We start from the raw sequence: 15,208 nt of genomic DNA, 5'->3' as shown, positions 1-15,208 counted from the left end.
GGATGTAGCTCTAAAAGCTATGTGCATTTTAAAACTTTGTCAATATCCACTCAGTCCAAGTTGTATTTGTTGCAGGTTTCTTTTGCTGGGTTAACAGGAGGTGTATCATTCGACGTTCATGGCAACAGACCTGGTTATCGAGGATTTCTTGTCCATTGTAATCCTATACCCCCAGAGTTTGGCGTCATGCCCACAAATGCAAGTATTTTACAATTTATATTATTTTGTTGTAAGCATAAAAGACAGGTAAAACCTGAAGTTTGATACATATTGTGATACACTAGTTAAAAAACATGAGTATAACAAAATTCTATGTTTCAAGATGGTCAATGTTACAGGTAGCTATCTTCACTCGAACTATGGTGATGCAAAGTGAAGAGGCCACGGAACAGTTAGAAGTTGTAATGGAGGCCTTTTATCCTCTCTACTTGCCGCCATATAATTATATACTTGGACAGACTGCATATCCAAACACAACGAAAATGAACACAAGATAGTAAGTACTATATGTATTCCTGTCATTCGTTCTAGTACCACCAGTACATGTCACCGTATCCCAATTGCGTAGATTGATGCTCATGATGTTGATCACTGGATTGTCTGGTCAAGACTTGATTATTTACAGACTGCCGCCATATAGCTGGAATATTGCTGAGTGCGGCGTTGAACAACAACCAATCAATCGTCCCAGTACTACCATTGTGTTATTACATCTTCTCTCAGTTCCCCAAGTTCGTCTCAAACACTTTGGCCATAGGTCATTCATATTTGCAGCACTAACCCTATGGAACAGTCTTCCTACTCCCATAAAAAATGCTTCATCCCTAGAAGCATTCAAATCGGGACTCAAAACCTTCCTCTTCAAAAAAGTCTACAACCTATAACTGCGAAATATTCTCACGGTTATTTTTGGCTAATTGTCATATCTTCCTCTTGAACTCTAGTGACTCTTTTTATATGTAGCCCTTTGAGCATGCTCTGGATGGACTATGGCGCATGGGAAATATCCATTTATTATTATTATTATTATTTCAAGTTGTAACCAACTTGTCACAAAGTTTGACCATGCATGTATTTCTCATAAATTGTAAAGACTAGGCATTACCATTGAGCCATGAACTTATCCATCCAGTCCAGAGTCAGAGCCTTGTAAGATGTCTTCTGGTGTTGAAGAAAGATCATCTTATACTTTTCTATATACAAGGCCACAATTTATTGAAAATACCGGAACGCCAGTTTGGGTAGCTGACTTTAGAGTGTTTGGCACCAACTGAACTAGTTGCTGGCGATTTATAGTTGCAGTGGCAGACATGTCATGTCTGTTTGGTAGCATGCAAATAACCAGTCTATTTGTGTTTTGACACTATAAAATATCAAGACCTCCAATACTCGACTGATGACATTTTGAAATACACAATGCGATTTTTAGAAAGTGGTCAAATGTAACATGTTTTATTTTGGATTACACTTTCTCAGTAAAGTACAGATTCTAGTACTGTTTTGTTTGTTTTGGGGTTGAGTCCCATCCGGGATTCGAACCCTAGAAGTGCCTTTTGGGGGTTAGACCCATATGCGAATGTTATTTTTGCGGTTTCCATGGAAACATGACTCAGGCCTTACTATGAGGATGTCATCTTGTCCGGAGCAGATCTCCTAAATTATACATGCTAGCTTCATCAAACTTGGTACACATATCAAGCATGATCCCTAGATGTGCCTTTTGGGGGTTAGACCCAGATATGAATTTTAGTTTTTGTGGTTTCCATGGAAACATGACTTAGGCTGTGACTATGAGGATGTCATCTTGTTGCATTTCCATGGCAACAAGTTAGGCTTCAACTGAATTTGGTGATAGTGCTCCTTTCTTCAGCAGATCTTAAAAACCTTTCAATACTCTCCTTCCACTTTGCTGTATACACTTCAAAACATTTGACATAATCATAACTAGTAGACATAGTCATAAAGAGTATTTTGCGGTTGAGGGGGATATTGATGACTTTGTCTTCTTGTTCACAGCTACAACTCATCAAGTGGTATGCTTTCTCGAAATGAGCAAAAGATCGTCCCAATACCTCCTTCCACAGCGACACCTGTTCCTTTTGTTCGTGAAGAACCTGCAGTAGCACCGTTCTTCTGTTCTTCTGGATGTGGAGGGGCTCTGCTAAATCCCGCTGACATCAATTTCTATACATACGGAACATGCACTGCCATGGAAACTTGCACGTGGGTTGTTTTGCCTTTCCTTTTTACATCTCTTTGTTTTCGTTAAATCAATGTGAAGAACAATGTAACATTTGACATAATTATAACTAGTTGACATATTCATGAAGAGTATTTTACAGTTGAGGGGGATTTTGATGACTTTTTCTTGTTTAATTTGTAATTTTGACCCCTTGAATTTTTCTTAATAAATTGTGGCAAACACCAGCATTACAATGAATTTTCAGTTAAATTATTGGAAAATGATTTCTGTTTTGTAAAATACTTATCATAAATCTCACATACATGTTAAATGTTTCTATTTTTTGGTCAAGTGAAATCAGTGACTTTATTTTGCCCGGTAGTTTATTACGACTTCCGCCTCAAAAATCACGTATGATACCTAGAACTTTCAGCAGTTAAGCACAAATAAGGAATGATGTCTGTATTTGTTTGCAGATGCCTTCCTGGATACTATGGAGATGATTGTAGCAATATGATTTGTTCCTGCAAAAATGGCAGATGTGATGTCCCAAGTGTTTGTATCTGTGACCCTGGATGGCAGGGTGCCCTTTGTGATGAAGCCATATGCAAGTAAGGACCAATTTGGTATTATTTTTAAGCATTAGTAATTACATTTTTAGCAGCCTAACTCCATCTGGGGTCTTCATTTTTAAATGTAAACAGGCAGATTATATTTACATATCAGTGTTGGGAGGAAAAACTGATAAAAAGATGGTATTTGAGGGATTTTTGGATATGCTTAGTTTTCCCAGTGAATGTGATGTATACAGGCATGCCTACTTCACGTCCCTTGCAGCCCTGGTTGTGGAGCGAATGGGTTCTGCAAATCCCCAGACACCTGTCAGTGTAATGATGGCTACACAGGAGGGACGTGTGGCACGCACTTGGCTGTTGCCGTGATTCTGCCATTAATGTTTGGGACAGGTTTGGCAGTTGGACTTTTCTTCCTCATCAGATTTCTCAGCAGAAGGTAATGCTATTTGATCATTTTGTTAATGGAGCCATATGTAAAATCAATTTTAGACATTTCTTTTGTTCTGTTAATCTTGTTTTTGTGAAGACTTGGCCCCATTTTGCTCTTGAAGTTTGCAAACTTGTCTTTTTCTGCATTGCAATACCTGGCCAGGTGTATCCACATGATTTATTGTCCCCCGCCGCAATGTGGAACGGGGGACTATGTATTCAGCAGCGTCCGTCTGTACGTCCTGATTCTTGTTAACGCAATAGTTCATGATCTGTTATACCCAATGTCTTCAAATTTGGTGACAGCCTACATTGGGGGATTGTGCAGACACCAGTTTGGATGACCGTGACCTTATCTTCAAGGTCACCATGAAACTTTGAACACTGTTCAAACTTATGTAAAGCGATATCTCGTGGACTGTAATGTACCCAATATCTTCAAATTTGGTGAAAGCCTACATTGGGGGATTTTGCAGACACCAGTCATTTCAAGAATCTTGTATGTGACCCAAAAATAATAACTAGTGAAAACGTTATAAATATTTCATTTTTCTTTAGCGGCGGGGGACATTGCCACATTAGTAGCAAACACTTGTTCTGTTTATGATGTCACCTTGATTGGTTTGAATTTGCAATGCAGTGAATCCACTTACTATGAAGAAAAAATGTTACACATCCTTAAATTTGGTAATGAATACAATATTGGGTAAGGAATACAATAGCAAGTCAGCAGTTATTCATTGAAACAATAACAAAATAAATTCTTTGACATGTTTTGACCTTCCTGATCATGACACCCTTTATATCTTTTGGTCTGTCAGGGCGTGGGGTAGCTTAGTGGTTTAGGCATTTGCTCACCACGCTGAAGACCCGGGTTCGATTCCCCACATGTGCACAATGTATGAAGCCCATTTCTGGTGTCTCTCTCTCTCTCTCTCTCTCTCTCTCTCTCTCTCTCTCTCTCCTTTCCCCGTGATATTGATGGAATAATGCTAAAAGCAGCGTAAAACCAAACTCAATATCTCACCTGCAGTTTTCATATTATGGTTGGTGTTATTGGAACACAAAAGGATAGTATTACTATTTATTACCCACAAGGTCAACGTATTGGTAGTTGCACACTAATCTCATCCGTCACACGAGTGTCGTATTGCGTTGACCTGTGTCGTAACGACTTGACCTGAGATTCTAACGATTTGATTGGATAACCGATGAATTCTCAATTAGGTCACTTTCTGACGTAACTATTGTTTCATTCATAACAAACACGTGAATTCATTCCTTCTACAACTTAAATGCATTGTGGGAATGTAAACATTGAGAACGTTGCCTATCGCTGTTTAATTGTGAGTCGAACTGAGACATTATATCCATCGAAAAACATAAACGCAATGTTTCCACCAGTGATGTTAGCCGAGTGAAGCAACTGGAAACCAAGAAACGAGGTGCTACGGAGTAGTTTACTGTAGGAGGCTGTACGAGACGATGACAACTGACATGCATAGTGACGTCGGTTACCAAGGCAGTGACGTCATTACAGTGACAAGTCATGCAAATATTGCACTACAGTACAAAACTCTTCCGCAACCTCTTTATGAAACCGGTTTTGGTTTGAAACCAAAAACATAACAAAAATACGCCATTTTGTCAATTTAATGCATGTAAGACGTGGGTAATAAATAAAATACCACACTCGGTCTCATTACAAAACTCATTATACAAAACTCGTGACCTCGCTATGTTATCTGACCTCGCTTTCGCTTGGTCAGATACCATAGGGAAGACACTCGTTTCGTATATTTCGTATGTAATGAGACCTCGTGTAGTATTCTCTATTTATGTCATGTTTGATCAGTCAGTAGTAAATGCTTTCAGTATTCATACCATATTTTGACAGGCATGCTCGTTTGGCGTCTCTGGCGAACCTTGATTGGTTGGTGAAATGGGATGAAATTACTGCTGCTGATCGGGCTATCAGTCTGCTCTCCACAGCCAGTGATACTAATGACAAAGTAACTGGTAATGTCGTTACATGGAGACATCAGAAATGTCATGAACAGGTAACATATACTATCATAAGCTACTAAATAAAGATAACAGATTTTATTTTTAAATAGAGATTAATTTTTGTGTATTGGAATGATAAACATTCTGTATATGGAATAAACATTGTATTTTGTAAACAGTGTCAAACGAAAGTTACAAAACACATCATTTTATTCATAACACAAGATATTTATCATCCTTAAATACACAAGTGTTATAACCTCTTTCAAATAATGTGTTTCTTATAAACTATCGGAAACATATCTTCATGGAATATATACTGTTAGATATAACATCATATTGTCAGTGAGTAGTGAGTTAGACAGGGCCAACAGTCAATACAGCCCAAAAGACCCAAGGAAATTGCCAATAAATAGTCTTTTTAACTTTGTCAGTGACTTTAACTGGCAGTCCATCAGTCAGCTTTTCCTAATCTCAGACTTGATAATAGTAATAGATATCCCAATAATTTTTCATGCCATTACCTTTATCCTGCAGGGGAAAAAACTATGAATATGAACATTAAATGTTAGTGGAAAGGTATGATTTTTGAAAATACACTTGACTATGTGAAGGACCGTGTTAGTATCTTAAAATTTGAATGGGACAGTGTGTTCTGGCATAAATATGCATGGTTAAAGACTCTTAAAAGCCTTTCTTCAGAGCAAAACCATTACTACTCCATGATGCCTTTTTGAAAGCATACATGTATGACAGGTGGTACTACATCATACTCATGCAAGTCATTCTCGTCTTTTTCACTCATAGGATTTCAACATTGACTCTCTTGACATCAACAATGAAAGTCTGAGGTTAGAGATGGTCTTGATGAAGGAAGTACGTCACAACAATATCTTAACATTTGTTGGTGCCTGTTTTGATGCTCCACACGTCTGTATTCTTACAGAGGTGGCACCTAAGGTAAGTGTGCTTTTTATGGAATTTAGCCTCAGGTGCACTGCTTAATGTTGTCTCTTTAACCCATTCAACTCCGTAGGCCGGAAAACCGGCCAAGACGTCACGACTCCCCAGACACCGTATGCCGGTAAACCGGCCAGGCAGTAGTTGCATCAAAATGATATATAATTTTAGGAACCTAACTAACATATGATTCATTTATCAAATCTATCACTTTTCACAATGTCTGAAAACACTTATTAAATTTCAAATGACCATATATTATTGACAGGATTAGAATTATAAACTATTTTTTTGCAATGTTATTGAAAAAAACAAATCTCGGACACATGCTTCGGCAGCGGGTCCCACAATGACATTGTCAAAGAGCAAAGTAACGATGTTTCGAGGAAATCATTAAATAAATTGAATAAACTAATGAATAAAATCAACAACAGCTTTCATAAAAGATGTCAAACGTACATATGGGTCATTTTCAAAATTGGTAGGATATTCTGTCCGTTCCGAATAAAAAAAAAATCTGTGAGTATAAAAGGATTATTTTGTTCAAGAAAACATATTTAGATGTTTACTAGTCAGTAAATGTGGTATATCATTAGTCTTGTCATTTTGAAATTAATACTTAACCACATTTTGGGGTCAAAATTGGAAGATTTGCTCCGTCCCGGATGTGACGGTCCTAATATCAATGTTCACAAATAATGTAAATATAAATGCAAATAAACAAATTAATTCATATTATGCCAATTAGGATTGATCAAGCATACTCAGACTGCATTTCAATTATTTTTAACTTAAAAAAGGTTTTTTCTACAAATTGTAACATGCTTGTCCTGTGATTCTGTGTCCTGACCGTTACCAGTGTATGAAATTCCTGTAATAATATCTCCCTGGAGCTGGATTGTAATACTACTTCCTGTGTCTGTTTGAGCTAGCCCCTGTGGATGTGACAGCAAATGAAATAAAGAGATTCAATACATTTTGAAGAAAACTGACACTGTCAAATAAGTATAAATGTTATGTGTCAACCTTTACTGTCCAGATCGTTACCAGTGTATTTTGTGTCAAATATGTATCTCTTTTTTTTTTAAATTTCAATGGATATGGTGCCCAGGAATGGAAGAGGTGAAAGGCATGTCCTTTGAAATCTTTTAGGGATCATTCATTTTTTTATTTAAGATTTACTTACAAATTGTCTTGACCGTTACTGTCCAAACCGTTACCATTCTGCAAAGTAACGGTTTGGACAGTCCTTGTAACGGTCAGGACAAAATGATTTGCATTTCAAAAAGTTATTCATTAATATTTGAAGTATAACAAATTTATAACTTCTTTAAGAGTTAAGATAGTTTAATCCATTCAACACCGCAGGCCGCTTAAGCGGCCACAACGTTATGAGTCCCCAGACACCGGAGGCCGCTTAAGTGGCCAGGCAGTAGTCATGTCAAAATGAGACGTAATTTTAGGAACTTACCTGACTTATGATTCATATATTAAATCCATCACATTTCACAATGTCTGAAAACACTTATTAAATTTCAATTGATCATATATTATCGGCAGAATTAAAATTATAAACTATTTTTCTCAATGTTATTGAAAACAACGATTCTCGGACACATGCTTCGGCAGCGGGTCCACAATAACATTGTCAAAAAGCAAAGTAACGATGTTTCGAGGAAATTATTAAATAAATTGAATACACTAATGAATAAAATCAACAACAGCATTCATAAAAGTTGTCAAACGTACATATAAAATTACTATTTCCATCTTTTTGTGCGATCATGTAATGGAAGTCAAGTCACTGACAAGTGACATCTCGGCTCTCGCCACCTCAATCTTCACGCTTTATTGCTACTAAAATTATGTCTCATTTTGACGTGACTATTGCCTGGCCGCTTAATCGGCCTCCGGTGTCTGGGGACTCATAACGTTGTGGCCGCTTAAGCGGCCTGCGGTGTTGAATGGGTTAATGCGAAAAAATATGCATGAAGCATTTTTGTCACAGGTCATAACCTAGCACGATACGTCCAATAAGTCCCATAATTTACGTATATGTAGCGATTTCTTGCTTAATATGTTCAAAATAGCATTATTTTACCCAAAACTTTCGTCTAAATCTAAAACTTTTCGTTTACGAGGACGGTATCCATTGCCGTAATATGATTGGCTGCCTTAGGTCATGTGTCTGGTTTTGACCAATCACGACCCTTATAGCAGACTGTGGCGAAAAAGCGTCATTAGAAACCAATCTTTATCCAATAAAATCGCTTCTTACAACTGTGAAAATACTCTTGGCAAGGGTACAGTGATATTGTTGATGTTCAGAGCTTTCTAACGATGCCCGACATCAAACGATTTGCCTTGCATGTTATTCATACGGAGCTTCCAAAACCAAGGTATTTTCCGTTGTTATGTCCTGTTACCGAGCGGAAAGCCACTGATATCGGGAAATAAGCGACCATACATATTATTTAAGAAATCTTTTTATAATAATTTTCTGATTACGTAAAAATGAAAATATGAAAGAAAAAGGCACGGGCATGTTATGACATGTCACAAATGGAAAAAAATCGCCATAGTTTTTGCTTCTTTCGTGGCTTATCTGGACATTATAAATGGAAACTTGCCTTTTCATTAAAAAATAAATTTATTTAAGTTGTAGTTGTATTATTTGAATTATATTATAAAAATAAACTTCATATTTATCAACAGTGGGATTAGATCTTTTAAATGGTGTATGAGATGTAGTAGTAATAACGTTTTACAAGCTTATAAATTTTTCCTTATCCTGACTCATGCTCTTTTGCTTGTCTTCTTCTTCTTGCGAACATAGTGGAAACACTTGTATCTCCTTAATTGAAGCTCCCTTCAATGTAAAATCACTAATTGGTACTCACCACGAGTTGCTCCCCTTTAATCCCTTCTGGCGGGAAAGGTGTCGCCACCTTACACCTCGTGCTTCACTCTCTCCTTCGCCCAGTGAGCAGGATGCGAGAGCGCCTGTGTCTCCTTACACAACATATCCTTTGATTTTTCTTAGTTTATTACCTCTTATAGTGTACTATAGAGGTATAGCTAGTATCCTTCAGTAATTTGTATTGATTATTTATCGTATTTCTACTGTTTATTCACGTGTATTCGTGATTGTTCAGCTAGTATTACGTTGATGAAAATCTGTACTATTTGTAGATTACGTTTTTCTGCCTCAGATCCGCATGTAATATGCCCTAGTTGTTCTACGCCGTGTGCGTTTGATTCACGTTGCAGTTATTGCATTAATTTATCTAATTCTGCATTTAATAAATATTATCTTTGCGTCTTAAGACGTGCTGCAGATAGGTCACGCAAACAAGGGCTAAATATGGCTGATACTCCAGATACTCCATCTAGTCAGCTGCTGGCGATCGACCCCCTACCGTCTGGTGTTCTGCTAGAGACCCCATCGGAAGAGGGACGTGGGACGCAGTCCGTCACCTCTAAGAAGCGACCGGCCTCCCCAGACAAAGGAAAGTCTACGAAGACAGCGAGAACTTTCTCAGCCGAGATCGTTCCAGCCGAAGAAATGGGCCTCTTACGATGACCAGCCGATTATCATCCCCGACATACGGCACAAGAAGCGACCGGTGTCAGCGACAGTGACTTCAGCAGAGATCTCCATGCAGCCTGATGCCTCTACACTGATGTCAGACGTTATTGCTGTGGACCCCATCATTAACACCGCAGAGAAGGCTCAGACAACATCGCCGCAGACCATCCCTGATGACCTGATGCAGCAAATTATGACGATGATGGAAGACCGATATAGACTGCAGAAGCAAGGACCGAGCCTTCGCGAAGGCTCCAACGTAGACAGCACCCCAGAGGCACCCCCCGTCAACGTAGCAGCCAGGACGATGTCACCTTCGCGAAGGAAGGCACGGACCACCTCCACGAAGGACCTAGATGTACAGCCTTCGCGAAGGCCTTCGCGAAGGCGGGATAGATCATCACCCTCGTCACCTTCATCCCAAGATGTGGACTCGGACCATCAGACATCACGAAAGCCTTCGCGAAGGTCTTATCGTAATTCCCCCGGACCGGACGCAGAGGAAGCTTCGCGAAGGCATTCGCGAAGGGCAGCTGAATCCAGATCATCATTATCTAGAAGGACATTGAGGGACTACACAAGAGCTTCACGAAGCTATCAACGTTCTCCTCACAGGTCACCGAGAAGATCAACCCATAGACGTAGATCACCTAGACGATCTCCTCCTCGTTCATCACCACGTAGATCACCTTACAGGTCACCATACAGAGCTGCACAAGCATCGCCGGACGTAGAGACAGAAGCACGCAGTCCAGAACAGCACCAACCTCTCATCAATGATGATGGTATAGAGGATGATGGAGGAGTTATTTTCTCCGATGCTGAGATACGGTATTGGATGGTCAATAACCTAGATCTCTCATCACCATCTAAAAATGGCAATGTGGCGCAGACATATCTGATGAAAGAAGACGATGCAGATGCTATCACACTACCACCGATCGACCCGATTGCAGCAGTTCCACAGAATCTAGATGCAGCATTCCACAAAGCCACGAAAGTTCAGACACCACATCTACCAAACTTTCATGCCAAGAAGTTCTCCACGCATAACATGGACCCCTTCTTCAAAGCTCAAGACATCGATGAGAACTATAAGTTGATCAACGATGTCAAGTACAAGAATTACAAGATTGATGATCGCAAGTTAGTCCAGATAGAAACCATGACGAGACGTATGTTTTTTGGTTTAAATAGATCTAGAACTATCAATGAGACTCTTATCACCAGATTTCGTGATACGACTTCTGAGGATGATAGAATGATTTATTCTGCCTTACTTATGCAAAAGAAAGACCAGCAGTTCCTAACAGATCATCTTACATCTATTTCAGCAGCACTGACCTTAGCTCGTCGTCAAGGCCTCCTCGCTTCCTGCAACTGGGGTGAGAACTTTACAGCCCCACTGTATACAGCCCCGTGGTCTTCAACATCCATCTTTAACGGAGAAATAGACAAAGTTTCCAAGGAAGTCACTAAGGATTCCAGAGAAGTCCTTATGATTAAATCGATGGACACACTAGCCAGCGTCATTCGACAGACTTCACAAAGATACTCAGGAAGATCTAAATTCACGGGCCTACAGAGAGCACGAGACAGGAAGATAGCCAGCTCTAGAGGAAAAGATTCTTTTCGTCGCCCATTCGGTAACTATAGAGGAGGATCAGGAAGAGGCAGGACACCCAGAGGTTCCCGCAACTATAAACGCTGAAAGACAGGTTCGGAACGACTGGAGTCTTCCACCCCCAGCCGTTCCAGTACAACCATCTCAAGTGGGTGGACGCCTCCAACTCTACTGGGAAAACTGGGGAATGTTACAAGACCCTTATGTCTCCAACATTCTTAGATCCACGGATTTTTCAGATCCCACTAAAGGCCAAGCCTCCGCTGACAGTCAACCCTCACAAGTTCGAATTTACAGGCACAACAACTACCGAAGTTAAGAGAGGCTGTTACATCACTCCTAATAAAGCAGGCCATAGAAGTACTAGACCAAGACAACATAGAACCAGGTTTCTACTCCCCAGTTTTCCTAGTTCCCAAGAAAAACTCCAAGGAGAAATACAGACTCATCTACAACATGAGCTTTTTCAACAAGAACTATCTACGCAAACCTCCGAAGTTCCGCATGATACATTTACCTCAGTTACGGCAGTTGATTCGCCCCATGGACTACATGGGCAGTATCGATCTACAGGACGCTTACCTGCACATCCCGATACACTCCAAAGCCAGGAAATACCTACGGTTTACTTTAGACGGGCAACATGACCAGTGGAAAGTGCTCCCATTCGGAATATCATCAGCCCCCTGGCTTTTCACGAGGATAACGAAACCGATTATCACCTATCTTCATCATCAAGGGCTACGCAGTGCGTTTTACCTTGACGACGGGATACAAGTAGATCAAGATCCACAGCATCTCAAACTACAGTTAAACTACATCATAAAGCTACTAACACAGCTAGGATGGTTAGTAAACTTACTCAAGTCGGACCTAGTACCGTCACAAGACCTACAGTTCCTAGGCATTCGATTTATCACAAATCTCAACCGTATCGTCGTACCAGAAGACCGTTGGATCAAGATCCAACAGACCATTCCACCAGCTCTACTCTCTCCGTTACCACTTCGACAATGGCAGAGCCTCCTAGGTCTCCTCACATCAGCCCAAGACATGACAGTCAGAGGCAGGTTACAGTTACGTCCCTTACAGGTCTTCATCAATGCACATCTCGACGATTTACAGCCATTCAGTCTACCGAAACATCTCAGACCTCATCTACTATGGTGGACAAAGAAATCGAATGTCTGCGAAGGGATTTGTTTAGCAGAGCAGGAATTCAAAACCCATCTATATGTGGACGCGTCACTTCAAGGTTGGGGAGCTCATCTCGCCAACCAGACGACATCGGGATTATGGAACCAACAAGAAAGCAAACTCCATATAAACATCCTAGAGATGAAAGCTGTAATCAACGCCATTCTACATTGGAGCACATTTCTACAAAATGCGCACCTTATGATTCATACCGACAATTCCACAGTGGCGTTCTACGTAAACAAGCAAGGCTCAACGAGATCACTGAACCTTTTGAACTTAAGCTTTAAACTATTCGATCTAACCAACGATCTAAATCTACAGATCAGAGCAGTTCACATTCCCGGAGCCAGAAATGTACTAGCAGACGCGCTCTCTCGGCCTCATCTACCATCACCGACAGAGTGGATGCTCAATACGGAAATATTTGCACAGATAATCAAGCCGTTAGCAGCGCCGCTAATAGATCTATTCGCCACAAGATTCAACAATCAGCTACCGACATTCGTGTCACCAATCCCAGATCCACAAGCTTGGGAAACGGACGCTCTAAGTATATCATGGGAAGGCCTCAACGCGTACGCGTTTCCGCCGCCAGCAATAATACCTCAAGTATTACAGAAAATCAAACAAACACAGAATCTACAACTCACTTTGGTCGCGCCCTACTGGCCAGCCAGAGTATGGTTTCCCATGCTAATTCAAGAAATCGGTCAACCAGTATTAGAGCTACCCAAGAGCTCAAACCTGTTAATACATCCACACACAAAACAAGTGCACGGAAACCCAGAAGTTTACCAACTTCACGTATGGACTGTATACAAATGTGTTTAAACAAGAGAGGATATTCTGCCAGGGCGGCAAAAGCGGTCACGCTTGCCTTACGACACTCGACTCGACTCGTGAACTTGTATGCGGCGACAAGTGGCACAGTTTCGAAAATTATGCAGCTAATAAAGGATTTACAGCGAGAGATGCTTCACATCCTCAAGTGGCAGACTATTTGTGTTACCTGCGGCAAAACAAACATTTAAGAGGTTCGACGATATCAACATATCTTGCCGCGCTTAGCTCTGTGATCACTATGAGAACGGGTGTCAAGCTGACAAAATCTCCAGAGTTACTGGCCTTACTACGTGCTTTCCGATTGGAGGACCAAAAGCGGAAGTTCCACGCCCCAGCTTGGGATCTGAATATAGTGTTACAACACCTCACAAGTGAGGCCTATGAACCTTTGGAATCGACAAACTTTGAATTTCTCTCACAGAAAACACTATTTCTGCTATCTCTAGCCATGGCAGCAAGAATATCTGAAATTCACGCTCTGGATTACGAGAGGATACAGTTTGATGACAATTAAAACATAGCGCACCTGGGATTAAGATGGGATTTCATCGCAAAAAATCAACTACCAGGTCAACCAGACAGGTTATTCCATGTACCAGCGTTATCCTCGATTCTCGGATCACAAGATACACAAGACACAAGACTTATCACTGTGTCCAGTCAGAGCTCTCAAAGTTTACTTACGACGATCCAAAACAAGGCGAAGATTTCTCAAAAGATTATTCATCCCCTTATCGCCAACGAGTCAAACAGAAGTCTCGCGTACTACCATATCTATTTGGATAAGGACTGTCATACTTCGCGCCTACAAGGCAGCAGGCTTGGACCCACCAACAGCATCAAATCCGCATGAGATTAGGGCACTGGCTTCCACCCTCGCCCTGCACGGTAACTGTTCATTGAACACAAGTATGGAAGGATGCTTTTGGAAATCGAACATGGTGTTTGCGAATCACTACCTGAGAGACATCACCACAGAAGATGTCTCTGGCATTCACCATTTCGGCCCTTTGGTCCTCGCTCAACAGCTGACAGTCCCTCGTAGGCGTTAAAATATTACCATCACAAGTTTAATATGTATTATATACATAATTTAGCTAGCTTATAACTCTAAGGAGTTCTAGAGCTATGTATATATTTAGCTTAGGTTATTCACCCCTAAGTATATATTGACATTATCTTTAGTTGTACAGCGACTCTATCAGAGTCACTTATATATATATATAATATATGTAATGGTTTTTCAATATATATCAAGGTAATACCCTATTATGGCATTATATAACTTATGGTTTATATACAGGAAATATCCTAAGTCAATGCCTTCATGAAGTTCCCATACCAGTTATTACAGTTATATTTATACAAAATCACTAATTATAAATCCAAAGTATTCTATTACTCCCTCCTCCGTTCCGTAGGATTCTACAAGCAAAAGAGCATGAGTCAGGATAAGGAAAAATATGTAATTTTTAGAGTAAAATTGATATTTTATACTTATCCTGACTCATGAGGTCAGAACACATAACACTTTGGATTTCCCTGTAAATTCAAGTGTTGGGCTCGCAAAATCAGGAGAGAGTGAAGCACGAGGTGTAAGGTGGCGACACCTTTCCCGCCAGAAGGGATTAAAGGGGAGCAACTCGTGGTGAGTACCAATTAGTGATTTTACATTGAAGGGAGCTTCAATTAAGGAGATACAAGTGTTTCCACTATGTTCGCAAGAAGAAGAAGACAAGCAAAAGAGCATGAGTCAGGATAAGTATAAAATATCAATTTTACTCTAAAAATTACATTTT

The 15,208-nt window shown here is 40.2% G+C and overlaps 1 protein-coding gene across 1 annotated transcript in view; it reads left to right on the top strand.

Moving 5' to 3' along the window:
* LOC124265901 overlaps positions 1-15,208 on the top strand; it is an 83,540-nt gene that overhangs the window by 40,111 nt on the left and 28,221 nt on the right. The window contains exons 18-24 of the mRNA XM_046700754.1: positions 76-198; positions 339-496; positions 2,017-2,223; positions 2,659-2,793; positions 3,020-3,193; positions 5,084-5,246; positions 6,001-6,153. Coding sequence (XP_046556710.1) covers positions 76-198; positions 339-496; positions 2,017-2,223; positions 2,659-2,793; positions 3,020-3,193; positions 5,084-5,246; positions 6,001-6,153 — 1,113 coding nt within the window. The remainder of the gene's footprint in view (positions 1-75; positions 199-338; positions 497-2,016; positions 2,224-2,658; positions 2,794-3,019; positions 3,194-5,083; positions 5,247-6,000; positions 6,154-15,208) is intronic.

The sequence above is a fragment of the Haliotis rubra genome, unplaced genomic scaffold, assembly GCF_003918875.1.
Source record: "Haliotis rubra isolate DU_JTF1 unplaced genomic scaffold, ASM391887v1 Scf122, whole genome shotgun sequence".
Taxonomy (NCBI): domain Eukaryota; kingdom Metazoa; phylum Mollusca; class Gastropoda; order Lepetellida; family Haliotidae; genus Haliotis; species Haliotis rubra.
The sequence above is the reverse complement of the archived record's forward strand: the minus strand, read 5'-3'. Positions and strand labels throughout refer to the sequence as shown.